Source organism: Haliotis asinina, chromosome 1, assembly GCF_037392515.1.
Source record: "Haliotis asinina isolate JCU_RB_2024 chromosome 1, JCU_Hal_asi_v2, whole genome shotgun sequence".
Classification (NCBI taxonomy): domain Eukaryota; kingdom Metazoa; phylum Mollusca; class Gastropoda; order Lepetellida; family Haliotidae; genus Haliotis; species Haliotis asinina.
The window spans coordinates 18,286,799-18,307,713 of NC_090280.1; the positions used below are offsets into that span (position 1 = coordinate 18,286,799).

The 20,915-nt window shown below is 42.5% G+C and overlaps 2 protein-coding genes across 8 annotated transcripts in view; one reads left to right on the forward strand and one right to left on the reverse strand.

Annotated features, from left to right (window-relative positions):
• LOC137287767 (high affinity cGMP-specific 3',5'-cyclic phosphodiesterase 9A-like) overlaps positions 1-8,325 on the forward strand; it is a 96,901-nt gene extending 88,576 nt beyond the window's left edge. For all 6 annotated transcript variants that reach the window (XM_067820170.1, XM_067820166.1, XM_067820157.1 and 3 more), the window contains exons 16-17: positions 844-939; positions 1,613-8,325. In XM_067820170.1, the coding sequence (XP_067676271.1) occupies positions 844-939; positions 1,613-1,621 (105 nt within the window). In that variant the 3' untranslated portion in view covers positions 1,622-8,325. The remainder of the gene's footprint in view (positions 1-843; positions 940-1,612) is intronic.
• Positions 8,326-11,808: 3,483 nt separating this feature from the next.
• Positions 11,809-20,915, reverse strand: part of LOC137287883 (uncharacterized) — a 30,459-nt gene continuing 21,352 nt past the window's right edge. For both annotated transcript variants that reach the window (XM_067820266.1, XM_067820262.1), the window contains exons 2-7: positions 17,912-18,086; positions 17,476-17,632; positions 17,072-17,139; positions 15,869-15,941; positions 14,558-14,707; positions 11,809-13,795 (exon numbers count right to left, since the gene is read on the reverse strand). In XM_067820266.1, coding sequence (XP_067676367.1) covers positions 13,710-13,795; positions 14,558-14,707; positions 15,869-15,941; positions 17,072-17,139; positions 17,476-17,632; positions 17,912-18,086 — 709 coding nt within the window. In that variant the 3' untranslated portion in view covers positions 11,809-13,709. The remainder of the gene's footprint in view (positions 13,796-14,557; positions 14,708-15,868; positions 15,942-17,071; positions 17,140-17,475; positions 17,633-17,911; positions 18,087-20,915) is intronic.

A 20,915-nucleotide genomic window follows, 5' to 3' on the forward strand; every position in this document is an offset into this window, starting at 1 on the left:
CATGCTTACACTCATCACTAGCAAGAAATGACATGTACGTCATTACATAGTGGGGGGAAGTTTGTGGCAGGCGTATGTTAGTGTAAATATATTATTTTAGTCTTATTGTCTTAAATATTCTCCTTCTCTCCGTGTATTATTATTAGGCAGGTTAAGGGTTAAGCTTTAGAGCTTGGCCACACCGACTAATTTCCAAAGTCATGACGCCTCTCAGTTGATTGGTCTCACTAATTCCCTGCACAATTACACTCATTCCGCACTGACTCTTGGTGCACCTAAAGACAACTGAGACAGGCGGTGTAAGATTAAGATAAGTTCCACCCTGATAATACCGGTGCTGTGCCCGATTGGTGAATGCCCTTGTACCACCCACAGGGGTGTCGCTTACCAATTATATTCTCCAGGCGGAAATAAACAGCCTCACACCCAGCAGAGTGTTGGTAGTTGTTTTACCCTACATTGACCCTGCTGTAGTTTTACCTTAACAGCCATTTGTTATTGATGTGGAAACTTGATGTTGAAAGGGTTTTGTCATTATCTCCAAAGCTACCAAGCCAGTTACGTCCAACAACTCTGAAATTACAATGTCAACAATGGCATACATCTTCTATATGTTAATTAATGACGCCCACAATGCACATTTTTACATCTGGCAACTACAGATGCCAAATATGCGGGGTCGATGGGGTAGCTTAGTGGTTGAGCTTAGTGGTGTCCCCCATCATGATATTGCTGGGATATTTCTGAAGGTGAAGTAAAACTAAACTCACTCACTCACGCAAGAGTGCGTCAAGATTACAGGCATAACAGAACTCGTTTACATTGTTGTATTTCATGTTACAGTTGTTCAACGCTATTAATGACGTCATGGTGATGCCCCTAAAGAACGCTAAGGATAGGTACGAGGCTATGAAGTCTGCTGAGGATGCCCAGAAGGAGGTTGGTGTTTCTTCCAACTACTTTCAGATCCACACATCCACACATCATATCTATACAGACAGCAAAAGAAACACAATTTTCGAAAAAAATGAAGTCTCATAAAGTAAGCGTTCATGTCTTCTATTAAAACGTCTGACTAAAACATTAAACACACACACGCAAGCACGCAAGCACGCACGCACACACATACACATATATTTACCGAGGGAAATACATAATAATAAGGGAACGCCACTTAAAGTGTATGCACCTTTATTTCTTCTAATATTTATCCCAACAGTGATATTCAAAGCTCGTGTTGGATCCTGACAATATGAAAGGCACGATTGAGCTTTCCTGCGTTCCTCAGGTTTTTCTCTCAGTGTATTATCCATGCCTCTCCAAGTCAGCATCAACATCAACACGCGTACGCATATTCATCATCCCCTTCTAACACTTCTCAATAGTTAGCTGGAATATTGCTGAAAATATCACAAAACAACCAACGATCCGCCGGTCTGGAGTTTGTCAAAACCCAACCTGCGATGGTCAATAGCCCAAGAAGTAAATGTCACCGGAAGCCTAACCATAGGAGCGCTTGTCGTGACTCAGATATTGTTCCAAGTGATGTTAAATTGCTGGAAGCAAAAGTAACTAAGAATGGCACCTTTATAATCATGTTAGTTTGTTACAGAAGAGTTAGCAAGACCCCCGCGCTCATCAACCAACGTGACGGCATCATCATCCATCGTCAGTCGAGCTCACCTTAACGTGCCTCTACGTCGTGTCACGTGACTTCCTGTCACCTTGCTCTACGGTCAAGCACTTATCAACAGAGAAAGGAGGATGTGAATGGATAAAAGTTAAAATCAGCAAGGACGTATTTGCGAACTGGTCTGCAGGAGAAGGTCGTTGTTGTAAGTCAATGCTTAAAACAGAAAAGTCAAAATTTGAAACTACATGTGGTTGTACATCGTCAAGAATTTTACTTGAAAAAAATAACTGCGAACTACCAGTACCTCTAAACAACTACAGAGATGATAATGTCACAAGGGGACTGGTGGTCCCTGGTTAAAGCGTTCGCTCGTCACGCCGAGGACCGGGTTCGATTTCCCGTATGGGTACGAGATGTCAAGCCCATTTCCCGCTGGAATATAGTACAAGGAGGCGTAACACCAAACTCACTCACTGATAATGTAACGAAGCGAATATCATATTTCACCAATAAGGCCTCTCCAGATTCGTTTTTTTTTCAATTCTTCTCCAATTTTCGTTATTTGAAAAATTTCGGAATGATTTTTTTCTCTTTTTCTGAATCTGTTCAGCATATTTGTTTCCCCAACATTGATCCGGACACATTTTACAAGCCTAATCATACAAAGCTCAAGTTATGACAAAACGCCGAAAACTGATCGAGCGTCTTTAAGAACAACTGACTATTTCGAGATGTGATGTTTCGTGACAAGAGTGAAATGTGATCGAGTAAGAACAGTGCTCATATTCGACACTAGATCGTCGTTAGTACTCAGAAATTATAGATCGAGTGCTACATGGAACCTATAATCTAACCACGACCTAACGCTGATACCAGTTCGCAAATACCAGGCAGTGCCACGTGCATCTTACGACGTTGTATCAAGTCCACTGACGTACCACATATCATTGTTAGTTCCGTCACCTAACAGATGAAAAACAAAAACTACCCAGTATATGTATGTGTATCGACATATAAAGTAAAGCCATAACTTAAAGGTCCACTTATTTTGATTCGTTTTCGATACAAGCTTGGGTAGTTTTTGTTTTCTGCGGATTAGATTCACGTCCTGTTCTTCAGAGGGTGAAGGTGAAAGCCTAGTAGAGAAAACGTTTACACGTCACGCCGAAGGCACGTTTTCGATTCCCCACGCACAGCATGTGTGAAGCCCATTTCTGGTGTAGCCTGCCGTGATATTGCTGGAATATTACTAAGGAAGGCGTGAAAGTCAACTCACTCACTCATTCCTGAGAGTTATTCTTGGCAAAGCTGTGTTTGCAATACCATGGTGGCGGACACCAGAAATGGGCTTCTCACATTGTACTCATAAGGGGAATCGAACCCAGGTCTTGGGCGTGACGTGCGAACGCTTTAACCACTAGGCTAGCCATCCTTCCCCTCATCGATTGGTCCAAAAGCAGTTAGCCAGTAATCTATCACACCTTATCAACGCTTTTGGACATTTCAGAAACGATCAGGACTTGTTAGCAATGTTTCAGTTAGAAAATGACGGAGCCTGTTCCTTGATGTGATAACCAACTGAATAATAATTCATGAATTCTGTTTAAATATCGCATGGATAATTCACGTGATGCCTGATTTGAAGAACGAGATTTGCAACTGATATGATGTTAACTCACTTAATCAATCAATGTTTAGGAGGTGGGTTGATAGTATAGGCTTGCACAGATTCGTTGTCTTCACCATTACCATCGTTAAAGGGGTACTCCGCTCCGACAGTTTGACAGTCCACGCAGAATTGACTAAAGTAGATCAAACGGAGAATATTTGTTGATTGAAACAATATTACATTAACTGTCTGGCTGGAGAAATAATACACGGATTTGTCGGATTTGACAAAAAATCCAAACCTTCTCGACACTTCACTAGACCATTTTTTTGTTTGCATCCCCATCAAAGGTGGGCGCGTGTTTTCTTTTTCGAGGACACGAGTTGGCTGTTTAGAGCTGTGTCCTTTGGGTTTAATGGTGGCTTCCAATCCAGCTTCGCCCAGATTATCTTTGTAGGTTGTCAGCACCGTACACGCGTGATCGTCGGTCTCACCAACGTGGTACACATCTGACATATGCATAACTTCAGGCTTTCACCTGGGGCCGGTGGGGGTAACTTAGTGGTTATAGCGTTCGTTTGTCAGGCCAAAGATCCCTGTTCGATTCCCCAAATGGGTATAATGTGTGAAGCCCATTTCTTGTGTCCCCTACCGTGATATTAGTGGAACATTGCTAAAACCGACGGAAAGCCTATTCACTCACTCGTTCGGACTATCCTCAAAAATATTTCTGATATAACTGAATTGAACCTTTGAAGGGCATTCAGAAGTGGAATGCTTAAGTAAAGCAAGATTTATGGATGTCAACTCGTATTGTGAATAACTTTTCTGATATAACTGAGTTTATGTTCGAAGTGAAGTTAACTCACTCACCCTGTCACAATAATTATTTAGGGCAGACCAGGGATCACAGGATGATGCTTTGAAATTCTGGATTCTGTATCTCCTACGGGTGTCCTCCGGCTTTAGTGTTGGTTTGTGGTTTCTAGTTTAACGCCACACTCAGCAATGTACCAGCTATATGGCTGAGGTCTGTAAATAATCGCGTCAGGCCCAGACGATCCAGTGATCAACAGCATGATCTACGCACTTGTGATAAGATGACGTGTCAACCAAATCAAAGAGTTTGACCACCTGATCACGTTAGTCGCCTCTTATGCCATGGGTTGCTGAAGATCAGTTCTAGCCAGGATCTTCACGGGTACTCCCATTTAAGGTCACATGCAATGATATAGTTGAAATGGGCGGAAAGGACGAGATTAGACATGGCCGAAGAGTTGTTTAGCGCAGCCTTAAAACCACTCACTCACCCACTCACATACCGACTCACTCACTCACCGACTCACTTACCCACCCACTCACTCACTCTCCTACTCACTCACCCACTCACCTACTCACCCAGTCACACAGGCTCTTTTTATTAACCAGCCATTAAGTCTAAATTTCATACAGGGCACTTATTGGAGTCTCTTGACCGGAACATCAGAGAATGGAGCGGAGGCCCCCTTTAATTGAATGAACGCGACCATGATTTGGACATTGTGTTTTGTAAGAGGGAAATCGTAGATGTGTTCTGTCATCATTTCATTTGCGTTGTTTATCTGTGTCTCATTTATCGTTTTGAACCAGTTCCACCATCCTCTGGTGCGGTGGGCTAGCCTAGTTGGTAAGGCGTTCGCATGTCACGCTAAAGACCCGGGTTCGATTCCAAGCATGGGTACAATGATGACATGGTATTTTGCTAGTGCAGCGTGTGTATCCATCCATCTGACAGTCGACATTCACATCTTCAAAATCTGTATATTCAGCTTCGGACCCATGTCTCATCATGGGTAACCATGAGGGACTCAACCCGCTTTGGGAAAGTGACAATACTTATAGCAAAGGTACAATCCTTAAAACATACTTTCTTATTATACTTATACATTTGTAATAATGATTCAGTCACTTACTTACATCCAGCTACAGGAACATATCTTTTCCTAGGGCGCGGTGGGGTTCAATGGTTCAGGGTATGCTCGTCACGGCGATGACCCCGGTTCGATTCACCATGTGGGTACTATGTTTGAAGCCCATTTGTGGTATCTCATGCCTGATACTGATGGAATACACCCTTACTCACTCCACCATTCATACGTTCACGTAGCAAGTCCGACATTAAGACAGGCCAGTGTATAAGAAATCAGCCCTAATAGAATTTTGTTGTTTGATCGAGTTCAGAACTTCGTCCTTACAAGTCTTGAAGTTTTCATGTACATTTCATCTATTTTTATGATGTAGAGTATTTTCATATGACAGGATAAGCCGACATATACCATGTATGTGAACTGCGGCCATTTCGCATTCATGACATTCCAATCGTTCTTATACACAATCACCCAAAGCATGGATTAAAACAAAATCTACACCTGTTATTTTAAAAGCGCACCGTTAAATCACTACCTTTTTATTTTTGTTTACAAGCAAACAAACCTGTGGTCAAAAGCTACTGTCAGTACGTTCAGATTACTTCGAGGCCGAAGCTGTTCGTGACTATTCGTTACTATTCATGTAATTCCGGCAAGTGGCCAAGGTGTAATATCCCTTTTCAGCAGCGGTATAATTTAATTAGCTTCACGTTGAACAATCCCAGAAACAATCTGAACCCGCAGTTACCCTAATGAAACGAGCACCCGTTTCTGAACAGATTTGTTTTATTTATTGTATGTAGCAGGGAGATTATTAAGGTCATCAACGAAACTCGAGATGATGATGTTAACGGTTTCTATAACTTGCATATCGTAAAAATATCGTAACTTATATCACCGTCGTTGTCTGACACAGAAGCAAATTACGGCTTTGTGTAGAGGTGTTGGGAAAACACCAACGCAGGGTTTTTGTAGATTCAGTGGAAGCTGTCAAAACCGGTATCTGTTCAATCCGGCAAGTTGTCAACACCGGCATTAAATCTCAACTCCATCCATGGCTTGTACATTTACCATCAGCTCTACAATCCAGCAATTTGTCTAAACCGTATTATTTCTTCAGTCTCAATGAGTGTCGGTTTAGACAGCTTCCGCTGTGTATGTTTCGTATGAGATGTTTCCCTGGTGAAGATACATTCTCCTGTTATACAGCGAGGTCAGTTATTACAAGTATCCCGATTAATCAGAGTCCGGGTTTATCAGATTTCAGGTATTGTTGAACCTCTTTCATTCGAATTTAAGATTTCTCTTCGTAAGTGAACTCCTAATAACAAGAATAACACGTAAACTGACACGGATGTCTTTGGAATTATTACGCAGAACAGCAGCGAATAGTTCATGAAGAGAGTTTTGTGTCCGCGTTAAGGAGGTCGGATTATCGAATAAACTAGAGACCTGATTAGTCTGGTTTTGTATGTTATAATTCGTGAATGCACTTTGTAAAATAACACTTCGATCTCGGAAAATCGAATTCACAAGATGTTCAGATTATCCTCATTTCGTGTGATATTTAAGGAAGCACATTGTAATATAACACTTCCGCATCATCACATGTGTTTAGGGTTTTTTTGAAGATGGTAAGGGTTATTTCAGTGCTATGTAAACCCAAGCTCCCTAATTCTCCAAGATATCAGTTGGATCCGGATCACAGAAATCCAATTAACTCTCCTCAAAGAACGGAAACCACGACAATAGCGTTCCGGTGCCGCGATATCTGATTTTATGGTTTTGGTAAGGGTGACTAACAAGAAATATAGCTTTCAGACCCAGCATTAGAATGAATACAAATTTCTGAACATGTCTTTGATATGCACATTTTTATGCAAAGGGGAATATCGAAAAGCATCTAAACCTTTACTTCAACTCGGACTGAGTTCAACAATATTCCAGCTATATGGCGACGGTCAGTAAATTATCGAGTCTAGACCAGACAATCCAGTGGTCAACTGCATGACCATTGAGAAGAACAAAAAGACGTTTTTACCTTGATATTGTTCAGATACAGGGTAGTGTTTTAGAGGACGGTGTGGTAGCGTACCGGTAGAAGTGTTCGCTCGTTACGCCGAAGACCCGGACGCATTGTGTGACGCCCACGCCTGGTGTCTCCGTCTGATGTCGCTGGAACATTGCTGCGAGCTGCTTTAACTAAACTATACTTAACTCGCTCACTCACTCATATTTGAAAATACTTACTTGCCTTTCAAACTAACAAATGATCTTAATGATCCCCAAAGGTTAGATTTCTTTGTAAGACAAGCTCACAGCCACTGCTGAACAACTGGGCAACTGCCGGGCAAAGAAAGTATATGCGTGAGGACTGTATTTGAGTACAACATTACTAGGCTGTAAACAGTGAACACTGCCAAACAAACTAAAGAAAAACTAAAAATACAAAAGTCAATTTTGGTTCACATATCAGAAACATCATCGAAAAACAGTTCATTGTTCGTGTATGGTGTGTAATTTCCTTTTACCTGGACTGGTTGTCCGTTTGTGCAGTTATCAGTGCACTATTAAGTCCCTTGGAGAGGTGATTCAAAGGAGACTCAATTCGCTGTGCAGAGTTGAGCCCCTTTGAAACATGGTCAGCCCAGACATCTGAAGAAAGATGTCCAAAGAAGCCATAATTTAAATCAGTTCAACATTTACGAATTTTGTTTGCGTATTAGATTTCCCTGTCACCTTTTATTCCATCATAAGTTGCACAGTGTGACATGTAGGTCACTACGTGGTGAAAAGTTGTGCTTTGTAAGCTCATCATCGGAATGTGTCTGTGATCTCGTGGTTTCTGTGATTCACTAATTTGCACAGCCTGACACGGTCGCACTGTTAAAAAGATCTAGTGTCATATATGTATATGTTTTCAGACAAGTCCTAAAACCACGGCGCGTGTGTAAGGGAGATAACTCAGGGGAGGGGAGATAACGTTTCATACGTTTCAAGGATTTAGTTGGTTAAAGGTCAGTTATAGGCCTTGAATTGAGCCTAGTTTTGTATTTTGACATTTCTTGAGCGTGGCATCTCTCCGTATTTTAAATGACGTTCTTTTTAGAACTCACTGTACAGGTGAATATTGTGCACATATTGTAAATACACAATAAAATGTTGTTTCAGTCCTACTGATTTGTCTTATATGGGGCAGCGGGGTCGTTTTGTGTACAATTCGGGTTCGAGTCCCCACATGGGTACAAAGTGTGAAGCCTATTTCTTGTATCTCCCGATGGGATGTAGCTAAACTCATTCACTCACTAAATCTGCACGGTTCTGCAAAGTGGACGTTTGTTGTTACACTGAAGGGGTGGTAGTTAAGGCGTTTGCTCATCGTGGCACATTCCCTGGTTCAATTCCCACCGTTGCGTGAAGCCAATTTCTGGCGTCCAACGTCTTGATATTACTGGAATATTGCCAACAACGCCGTAAAAACATACTCATTCTATCTCCGGGACACTGGTGAACCACAGGACTGTGTCTCCCAACTCGCAGGTCGGAAATTAGGTAACGTTAAGCAACATTGGTCACAGAGAGTACACGAATGGTTGACCTCATGCTTGTCACCAGAGACTGTCCAGTGCTTTCGATTCTTAACCACATGGGGCAGCCTGTGCTTAAAGTGTTCACTCGTCATGCCGAAGACACGGGTTCAATGTCCTAAATGGGCACAATGTGTGAAGCCCATTTCTGATGTCCCGAGCCATGATATTTCTGGAATATCGCTAAAAGCGACGTAAAACTAACCTCACTCATTCTGAAGTATATGTAGAAGAGGTGACGTTGTTGCTATTGTGCCACTTTTGATACTGGCAGCACTGGGGTTGTCTTGTGGTTAAAGCGTCCGCTCGTCACGATGAAAATCCTAGTTCGATTCCCCACATTGTTGCAGTGTGTGAAGTCCATATCTGGTGTCCCCCGCCGTGATGTTGCTGGAATGTTGCTAAAAGCGGCGTAAAACTAAACTGTCATGCTTCACTATCAACACATCACCTTGTCTAAAAGATAAACTATACGGACTAAACTGAACTAAACATACCTATACGGACTTGTAATTCATTAAAGTCATTATAACATCATACAAATAACATCATATGGTCAGTGGTTTATAAACCAACGTTAAATATAAACAACAGCAATGAATGATATTGAGAAGAATGCGACACACTTTCAACCCTTTCAAACATTGCAAATTAGAGACAACTGCCATTGGGTAAAGGGAGCCAATTTTCCATGAATCTCAGGTTCAGTTAAAGAATCAAAACCAGCTATCGGAACTAGTCCGTCCATAACTGTAGGACTAATTGTTTTAAGCCACCTATATTTTGCCAAAATCCGGTCGTTCATCAGCTACAGTATTGATAATGCAGTGTATAACGAGTTTATCACGTGATTGTACTGCAAGAACGTTGCGACAATCCTAAACTTTCCATTAAGGGCTTGCCTTCCTTTCGACATACACTCATTAGTTTCCATGGCAACCAGACAACAGTTTTAACGAATGCTAAACACACCCAAAAGCACTTAGGTGTATCCAGGAGAGATGAACAAACAAAGCATATTTGTACCAAAAAAGTTATTTCAATATCCATCTTGGACTTCAAACGTAGACTGAGCACGGACAAGAGGACTTAGATATCCACGGATTAGGCACGTTTAGATCTTTGTTTTGTGTGAGCATTATTTTGCCACCAAATTCTACACGCATGATGAATTAGCATGAAATCACTCTGAAACGTCGTGAAAGAAAAATAAAATAAATAAATAGGTTATCCATGAAACGTGTCACGATTTCATGTCCTTCCAACTTCTAAATGTCTTTTAAGAAGTTCTACACGCCTAGTTTGTAGTAAAATATGTATTTGTAACAAACATCTTGGCTCTTATGTAAGAAACATATACTACACGCCGAATGAAACGTTACCCTCCTTCCTTAAGACGGAGGTACAAATCTTCAGCTGCCGTTGTGATGCGTGGACGTCCTCTTCCTGGTCTGTCTACGGTGACCACGGTCTGTCTGTAGTGCTGAATAAGTCTAACAGTGATGCAGTGGCATCCGAGGGCTTTGTTTGTCGACCCCATGGGCACCATCCTGGTGGCTCGATCTCTCTTCGGCTGTTTGTCATGACATATTTCTTGTGACTGAGTTTAGTTTTACGCCGCACTCATCAATATTCCAACCATATGGCGGCGGTCTGTAAATAATCGAGTCTGGACCAGACAATCCAGTGACCAACAACATGAGTATCGATCTGCGCAATTGGGAACGAATGACATGTGTTAACCAAGTCAGCGAGCCTGACCACCCGGTCCCGTTAGTCGGCAAGCATGGCAAGCATGGGTTGCTGAAGGCCTATTCTACCCCGGGACATTCACGGGTGCATATTCTTTGTACTTGTGTATGGTGCATTATCGCGTCCCTTTATAACCTATAAAACCATTCTTGACGTGAAATGGATGCAAATACTGCGTGAATATTGTTACGTCGCTGTAAGTGTAATATGGCGTCCTTGTGAACTTTGAACAGACTTCATGCTGTGAGGTACTGGATTCAAGAATATTCCCATTTGTCGTGATTCATTTTTCAAATCGATGTAAACATGCAAGACATTCTGTTCTTCTACAAATTGCCCAGAGCGACAGTGACAGTTAGCATTTATCTTCAGCAAACCATGATTGTCGTAAGAGGTCACCAACGGAATCGGGTGGTCAGGCTACCTGACTTGGTTGACATGTCATCATATTCTAATTGCTTAAACCAATGTCCCTGGATTTCCTGGTCCAGACACGATTATTTATAGACCGCCGCCACCAAGCTGGAATATTCCGGCGTAAAACTAAACTCACTCACTAACTTGCACGTTTTGGATGACATGCTGTCGATGTGACTGTAACTTGCACACTCGCTCATTCACTGGCAAAGAAACATGTAAATGGCACCATCAATATATTTGGCCAGTTCAGATTTGATAACAAACAGGCTGACTGCGGCATAAAACTAGATGAGCTCTCTCCCACTTTTTCAGAACTCTCTCTATTGTTACACATGACAACACCGGAAAGTACTCCTGGTTCTGCTCCTGCTGCCTATAGGAAACTATCAGGAATTAAATGTTGTTTTCCTCCGCGTTCTGCGGTATTCCAGATAAAGCTTGTTGTGGGAGGAAAGTCCGGAGTTAGGCAGATCGCGGCTGTGACCTGCGTGAAACCTTCGAGGTCAAGCATGGCGCTGAGTAATTACAGAACCGGGATTCGAACACAGATACGTACTCAATGCCAGGCCACCCGTGACTCTACTCACATGTTGTACGAGAAGACAAAGATAACAATATCGCCTGCAATGGCAAAATAGTCTTCATGAATATGTTTACTAGTCATGGCTATGTCAAATGTCTTGGCGTGTATACAGCAGTAAGTGAGTGAGGCAGTAAATAATAGAATATGGGCCAGATGATCAACAGCATGAGCATCGATCTACACAATTAGGATACAGTACTAGTGGCACGCGTCAACCAAGGCTGGGATTAAATTACAAAGTGGAATGAGACTATTGAAAGGTATTAAAGTTCTCCAATGGAAAGGTACACTGTCATCAATTTTCGTCATCAAACTTGTTGCCATGGAAACGCACAAAAATGTTTTATTCATGAAGCCAAAATTAGCACCAGTACATCGCCAGATCTATCTATGTGCCAAGTTTGCTGAAGAAATATTGAACGAAGTTCTGCTCCAGAAAAGGAAAATGTGCACGGACAGACTACATTTTAATAGCCCCGTTGCGGAATGACTATGATTTATAACTGACCCCATAAAGTCGGGATACCGAGGACATTAGCACTGCTTCTTTTCTCTGGGGACAGTGGGTTAGCTCAGTGGGTGACCGGGTACCATCCAGTGACGTCGGGTACGATTCTTCCCATGGGGGAAGTCTGTGTCTTCCGTTTGTTCAACGCCTCACTCTAGCTATATCAAGGCGCTCAGTAAATAACCGAGTATGGATGAAACAACCCAGTGATGAACAGCATGAGCATCGATCTAAGCAATGGGATGCGATGATATGTGTCAACCAAGGCAGCGAGCCTGTCCCCCCCGATCCCGTTAGTCGGACCCACTCATTGGTTGCTGGTGATCAACCCTAACCCGGATCTTCACGGGTTAGGTACAGTTAGTAAAGTGATTCGATTTGAAGTGATATTTCCAAAACCGTCATAAATCAACACTCATTTACACTCCACGTTGTACAATATGTGAAGACTAACAACAGGATACTGCAGTCTCATCTTTAATGTGCACAGACCTGCTAGAAACGAACTCAGTTGAAATATCACAGCACAATGTCACAGTTAACAAACCTGTCTCGAAACGAAAGGGTTCAAATACGGAAATACGCACACAGGCATGTTTGAATGGGACTAAATTGAAACAAACTAGAAATGGCAATCCGAGCTAATCTGAAGTATACATATGATATTTAGGGGTCATTTTTCGAAAAATAACCCAGTAGATAACACCCCGTGATATTTGGAAACATCATGCCCCTTTAACACAACTGGATATCCAAAGGGATGTGTTCCGATCGGATACCACAGCTGTTTGAACGCCACGTTAAGGTGTTTCGGAAATGAAGGTCGATTTTTTTATGGAGTAAAATTGTAAAAAAAGAATACCACCTTTTTGTAAGGTGTTAGTTCTTTATTCAATGCGCTGATAATATTACGAGGGGAATCATTCGGAAGGAGAATTCAGTTATCTAGTCGCCCACGCGTACGTAGCGTGTTTGACGCTGTCAGAGAGGTGTGCTAATTAGCACGTGTACTTGCAGACATGACTCACTAGAAAAGCTCGATTTATCAAATTTAACACAATACGCAAATAGCTGTCGCCCTTTTGGCACAAGAAATAACTGCAGCATCTGTCAATGCTCATCAAACGAAATCAAGGCGCTTCGAAACAGTCAGACGATGTCCATGCAGTTGAAGATAAATTATAATAAATAAGACTATGTACAATATACATATGTACAATCTAACGCAACCCACCGAGAACCTGTCAGAGGCTAAGCCTTTGGTTTAATTACACATATCGCACATATGCGTGGAAAAAAGTACGCACACGCACGTGTCAAATACAGGTGCACTCTTTGGTACCCCTTACAAGCATACATACAACCCGTACGTAACACTCACTCGTTTATACAAAATACAAACACGCACGCACACACAGGCGCCAACGCACACGTTACGCATGCACTTCAAGCATAGGCTTAAGTTGAGGACGCACATCCGCTACTTGTATGAGTACATTGCGACAGTCGGTAACGTTCACGCATATATCAAGCACATTCATCCATTACACGCACGTGTTATTAGGAAACACCTAAATAGCAAGGCCATCAGTCACACAAGTACAAACAAGACAAATTATAAATTTAGAAAAATAAACGTAATTAACAATGAATGACTACTGACATAGGAACTCCCCTGACGCGCTACCACCCACCCAACACCCCTGAGATTCATATGATGGTCTTTGCCCTCATGAAGGGCATCATCTCTGACTGGAAGGTTGCATTATCTGTTGGAGGGAGGCCGCCGTCGAACCCTGAAACAGTCGCAAAAGAAAGTGAGTGAGTGAGTGAGGGAGGGAGAACATTGTAGATCGCATTTAATGTCCCCAGCAATCCCTGTAGGAAGACCCAGGTTAAAATTGATCTTCAGTAACCCATGCTTGTCGAAAGAGACGACTGACGGAATCAGGTGGTCAGGCTCGCCGACTTGATTGACACGCATCCTAACTGCGCAAATTGATGCCCATGCTGTTGATCATTGGATTGCCTGGTCATGACTCGATTATTTTAAGACCGTCACCATACAGCTAGATTATTGCCGAGTGCGGTGTAAAACATAAACCATTCGCTCACTCACTAATGTCCAGTCATTCTAACAGTATCAGTAAGTACTTCAACATGAACCGTTTTCACTTGGAGAAAACAACGCTCTCCGCTCTCCAGGAAGATGATTTTTCCACTATGGAAACAATGCGTTAAATATATTGGTTCCAGATTTTGTACACAGGTCTTTCAGTGTCAACCTAATATTTAGGTACTAGGATTTCTTCACTTCGCCGGTAAGGCGGTGCCGAATGAGCCGCGACGTCCCGTTGTCATGTAACATTCGACCGTAACTTTCCGTAACCTGATTGTTCTTTCAGGCTACGGAAAGTGACGAGTAGTTTCGTATGGTCATGTGATAGTCACGTGCACGACACAACTCTGATTTCAAACATGAATGGCTGAATACCGCATCCGAGGGCTTCCACGACTGACACAAGAGCCCACATTGAATGTGTCCGAGCTGTACTCACCTTTGACAGTTAATGTATTCCTAGGTGGCGCTACGAATCGCCTCCGTGTGAACTCTTTGCCTGTGAGGTTGGTGATGCCGATCCTCGCTCCGCCGGTAGGGGCGCTGCATACTTTGGCGCAATGAGATTCGCTGTAAAACACGCCCTCCTCTGCAACACGAAATCAGTTGAAAAATCAGGGCGATTAAAAGAATACGGTCGGTTATGTCCTGACAGTGTAGACCCGTGAAGATTTATACATTCATGTTCAAAAGCACCAGTGAAGATCCGGGTTAGAATCGATCATTAGCAACCCATGCATGTCGTAAGAGGCGACAAATCCGATTGTGTATGGCTCGCTGACTGACTTGATTGGCACATGCTATCGTATCTCAGTCAGGCACGTTGTAACCCATTTTTTCTCGTTAGCCGATACTTTGTAAAACTTTATATTTAGATAGCATTGAGGGCTCATCCAGCTTTTTTAGCAACTATCATGCGGAAGCCCGTGATTTTTTCATAATGGTAGCTACGGCTCTACCAGTTGCTGTTGATCACTGGATTGTCTGGTCCAGACCCGATTATTTACAGATCGCCGCCATATAGCTGGAATATTCCGGAGTAAAAATAAACTCACTCACTCACTTGCACGTTTTGGCTGAAATGTTGCGGCGTTAAACTGAACTATATGGCGGAGGTCTGTAAATAATCGAATCCTGTGATCAACAGCATGACCATCAATCTGCGCAATTGTGAACCAATGACATGTGTCAACCAAGTCATCAAGACTGACCACCAGATCCCCTTAGTCACCTCGACAAGCATCGGTTGCTGAAGATCTAATCTTCCCCGAATCTTCACGGGTCTTAATTGGTCAAGAACACGAGCGCCGATGTTGCACCATCGAACTTTATACATAATCACGGCAAACATGAGATTCGAACATACGACATATGGCGCACGCAGGCCAAAGGACGGAACCTTTTTGCACAGCGCACGGCGATTGATCTCATGCCAACCAAGCATCCTTTATTTTGGTGAAGCAGTCTCCTCCGAGAATTTTAGGACTGCTTCGTTTAATAGTGGCTCCGCACAAAAGCGGTGCAACCTGGTCAGGCAGAGTTGCGCACCTTACAAGAAGTTTTGGCCCCTTCCGGGGTCTTTGCCATTCATTGCAATTACTCACTCTCTCACAGTGGAATGTTTAATTCGCATTAGGAATTCAAAAACAATTATACACACAATTTCTGGCACCCCGCCATGACGCCATGATATTTCTCGAATATTGTTACGTAAAACTAAACTCCCTTATGGTATTCCATCATGGCTCACCTTGATAAGGGGTGCTGACCCGCTTCCGCCTTGGGAAATAAGTATGGGGGTTCTCCATGCTGGGCATCTCTAGCTGAAACAAGAACAGCTGGTTAAACCTGGATGTTTATATAGAGCTTGCTGACATAGTAGACACATGTCATTAGGTCCCTTTTGCGTAGATCAATGCACATGGTGTTGATAACTGTATTTTCTGGTATAAACTTGATTAGAGCTGGAATATTGCTGTGTGCGGCGTAAAACCAAACTCACTCAGTCACTTATATACGGATAACCCTCCACTGCTATTGCTTCCTCTTCAGGGTAGGTAGGTAGCTTAGTAGATACACCGTTTGATTCTGTACTTGGGGTAGAATGTGTGGAGCCCATTTCTGGCGTCGTAATATAACTGGTATATTGCTAAAAGTGGCATCCTTACAGCCCTCAACGCTACATCAGCGACCCGAGCAATCCCTAGTCAGATACAACTAAACCAGTCCGTGATATCATGAGCAAAATCAGTGATTACGCTGTGCCTGACCAGAAATAAGTAGAGGCGTACTCAACTCCCAAGAGTGTTTTGGGTGTTCTCATACAGTATTCAACTATGGGACAAAAGCGTGGATGAGTGTGCGAGTTAAAATGTTTAGCCACATTTCATCACTGTCACAGCAGGGGCCACCGGAAATGGTCGGCTGAAATTGTACCCATGGGGGGAATTGAAACCGGGACCGGGTGTGATGGGTACACGTTTTAACTAGGCTATCCCCCTGTTCCTTCAAGCAAAAGAAAATAAACACCCATGTAGGACGGTGTCTAGAACTGAATATATGCTTACGTATACGATAGCAGTGTTTTGAACTTTTGAAAGTTTATACATTTGTCTGCAGCGTTGAAACGCGTTTATGTGTTTACAATTCTTTAATGAAATCCATTTCCAAGTGTATATATTTCTGTCCTGCAGGGTAAAACCCGGTTGTGTTTCATACAGTGATCAGTGGTGAGCTTCGACGACTATTCGTCATGTGGGTAACGTTTGCATTTGTTTGGTGAAATCCAGTTTTCAGGTGAATAGCTTCTTTTGCCTGACAGCGTAAAACATGTTTCTGTTTCATGTAGATATTGGTTATGGTTTGAACCTCTAGTTTTGATTGGAGAAGACCAGTTTTTAAGTGTATACTTGTGTATTTGTTTTGCCCGGTACTGTATATTTGACTGACTTACCGACTCGCACACTGGCAGCATCATTTCGTCACGGATGTCGGTCCGAGATGTGATGTTATTCTTTGGCACTGCAAGAACGGGATTACGGGGATCACTTGAAATGGAATAATCAGAAAAAAGCGAGGTACGAAAGGTACTCAACACTTTAGGCTTTAGATAACACAATGGATGTTTCCCTTATCGCAAACACATTTTCATCCAAATTTGATTTTAGTTTCTTTGATTTGTAATGAAAACTGAACGCTGAAAACTGAAAAATAAAAGGAAACAAATGCAAAACAACAACAGTAAAAAGGCAAAACACCTCCCCCCCAAAAAAAAAAAAACAAAACAAAAAAACAACAACAACAAACAAACAAACAAAAAACAAGTGTAGTTGGGCGTGTTTGCAGATAGTTTCTGACCTATTCCAACTGCTTTCTTCTCTTTGTCTCGCCGGAAGATGACGAGCCTCGGCTCTGGTGGTTTCCGGTATTCGAACTGCGTCGTGTACATGGAGGGAGTCAAGGTTTTGTCGGGGGTGGGTTCTTTCAACAGCGTCTGGACAGCGCACACCGGCTTCTGATAGAAAAGAAGTGTTGTTGTTACTTGTGATGTATTTTGGGCTAGAACGTATTGGCAATACCTGTTGGCTTGTGAAACACAGTTATCAGAATTGCCATGAATTGCGGATCGTCTCTCTCTCTCTCTCTCTCTCTCTCTCTCTCTCTCTCTCTCTCTCTCTCTCTCTCTCTCTCTCTCTCTCTCTCTCTCTCTCTCTCTCTCTCTCTCTCTCTCTCTCTCTCTCTCTCTCTCTCTCTCTCTCTCTCTCTCGTGGTACTTAAGGTATAAGTCACCAACCTTCCCATGTAGCTGGTCAATGTGTCGGGCTAGGCCGGCGTGGGGGTTGTGGCGTCTTCCCCCATCCAGCTTCGTCAGCATCAGCTGAGATCGTCTCCGACCACTATCGGCGCATGATACAGGTCGAAATCGAACCCGATTCTCGGTCGCCCAATCTACTGCACTAAACTCCTTCCTGCAATTATAATAAATAACACGGGCATTATTAAACCTATCTACAGAGTGAGTGGTTTGGGTGTTTCTAGAGATGTGATATTTCAAGCGTCCAACCGTCAAGCGAAAGACGAGGGTTCGACTTCAGGTGTCATCTAGACGGCGTAGCCCTTTGGTAACACTTTTCACTGACTCTTATGTTTTAATTAATTCTGCATATATAAATCAAAACATGTGTATATATGTATGTATGTATGTATGTATGTATGTATGTATGTATGTATGTATGTATGTATGTATGTATGTATGTATGTATGTATGTATGTATGTATGTATGTATGTATGTATAGTAGTGACACTGGAACAATAGTTAAAGATACCTAATTCATGAATTTCTATAAGAAGAGAGCTCCAGATGGAAATTCAATTTTAAAATACTTCAAAGTTATATAGCTGACACATTCTTTGGTTGTCGTTATTTTCCATCGCCTTGTGTCAGTTCTTGGGAGATGCTCGTAATTTGTTTGTTTGTTGATTTATCTGCAGTTTTTGGCTGCAAATAACCAAGTCTGAACTAGGCAATCCAGTAATCACTTGCATCGATCTACGTAATTGGGAACCGATGACGTGTCAGACAAGTCAGCCAGTCTGACCACCCAATCCCGTTAGTCATGTCTTACGACAAGCATGGGTTACTTAAGATCAGTTCTAACCTGCATCGTCATGGGTCCTTTCCAAACAGAGTTCAATAACGTCAGAATTCTTAATTTAAGCACAGGGAAATAAGAACTTAGTATGTAGATGGACATACAAAACAATAACCTGAATTCAATCTTTGACAAATGATTTTCCGCAAAAATCGGTGAACTGAACTCAAACGAAGAAACAGCTAATGCAAATCTATATAAAGAATAAATCAGTTATCTCAGTTCAAACCCCAATAGCCAAAACCTCATGTGGAAGAAAGAAAACGGTCTATGCAAAAAATCCATAAAAAATGCTAATTCAAACGGATACCCATAAACCGATAATCAACAAAGAAAAATAATTAATTCGTAATTAAATAATTTCAAAGACGACGTAAATGAGCTATTAATACATTAAAAAAATAATCCTGTTATTTGAATTTAGCAGTTTCGACATGAAAGGCTGTTCTTCGTTATCATAAATTCTCCCCTGTCTTCATCAACGCACTTCCGGTACGATAAGAGATCACTAGACGGGAGCCCAGTTAGCCAAGTGCACTGTATTGACGTGTTACCGATGGTAATCTCACTGTTAGTACTAAGACCCCGGTCTCGGACAAAATAACCAAGGTCACGCAACAATGTCGTCCATTGATCGCCACCACTGCTTTCAGAGAAAGAAAGCACGTACGAAAGAATAGCGGCTGCCCATACCAACAAGGTGACGGATTAGTTTAACGCCGCTTTTGGCAGTATTTCTGTCACGTCTTAGGATGAAAGCTTGATGTCGGAGGCAAGTAAAACAAATTTAGATGCTAACCACATTGATGAAATGCGAGAGTTTGTCGACCTGTTGTCGTCAAACCTACCATCATCTTAAGAGGCGCATCTCTGGAAAGCAAATAGCGACTCCTTGTACGAGCTTGATACTTGCACTCCACAACGTTGCAGTGACCAGCTCGTGTGAGTGAGTGACTGGTTATAAGCGAGTGAGTGAGTATGAGAGGGTGATAATACAAGGGTTGGCTGAAAAGTTCTCAGCCTGAGTGGTTTTTCCCCACCAGGTAGAGACAGGTGTTTGCCACCAATGAGGACAATCATTTAGTGAATCATAGACACAAGAACTACAAACGTACTAATAGTTTTATCTCAACTACAGCTCTTTCGGTAAACCTACCCTCTGAAATCATCAGAAATGGACAAAACTGAATACAGGGCAGTCATCAAGTACTTGCAAAAGAAAGGGATGTCCCCAACACAGATACATGCTGACATGGTCTCCACTCTAGGGGATGATGCTCCTTCATTTTCCACAGTAAAGAAGTGGGCTGCAGAATTTAAGTGTGGCAGACAAAGCCTTGATGATGACCCACGCTCAGGAAGGCCTTCAACAGCAAACACTCAAGAAAACATCACGCGAGTGCTCGGTATGTTGATGGATGATCGACGATTGACTACTCGACATATTGCTAGTGTAGTGGGCATCTCTCATGAGAGGGTTGAGCATATGATCACCAACGAATTAGGAATGACGAAAGTTTCTGCAAGATGGGTGCCAAAGCTCTTGACAGCAGAACAGAAACGTGTCAGGTTCCAGACGTCTCTTGACAATTTGCGTCGTTTTGAAGCAGATCCCGATGATTTTGTGGCACGATTTGTAACCATGGATGAGACCTGGATACATCACTTTCAACCAGAAACAAAACTACAGTCAAAACAGTGGAAGCATCCTGATTCACCAGCTCCGAAGAAAGCCAAGTCTGTTCCTTCAGCTGGAAAGGTGATGGCATCAGTCTTTTGGGATTCCAGGGGTATTCTGCTCATTGATTATCTTGAAAAAGGTCAAACTATCAACGGCAGATACTATGCTGATCTACTGAACCAGTTGCGAGAAGCAATCAAAGCCAAACGACGAGGGATGATCGCTAAAGGTGTCCTCTTCCGCCAAGACAATGCGCCTGTTCACAAATCGGTGGTGGCCATGTCAACAATCCGCGATTGACCTCATTGACCATCCTCCTTATTCACCTGATTTGGCTCCTTCTGACTTCCACCTGTTCCCCAAAATGAAAAAGGAACTCGCCGGTCGCCATTTTGCAAGTAATGATGACGTCATTTCCGCTGTGACTGATTTTTTTAGGGTAGCTGAAGATTTCTTCCTGACC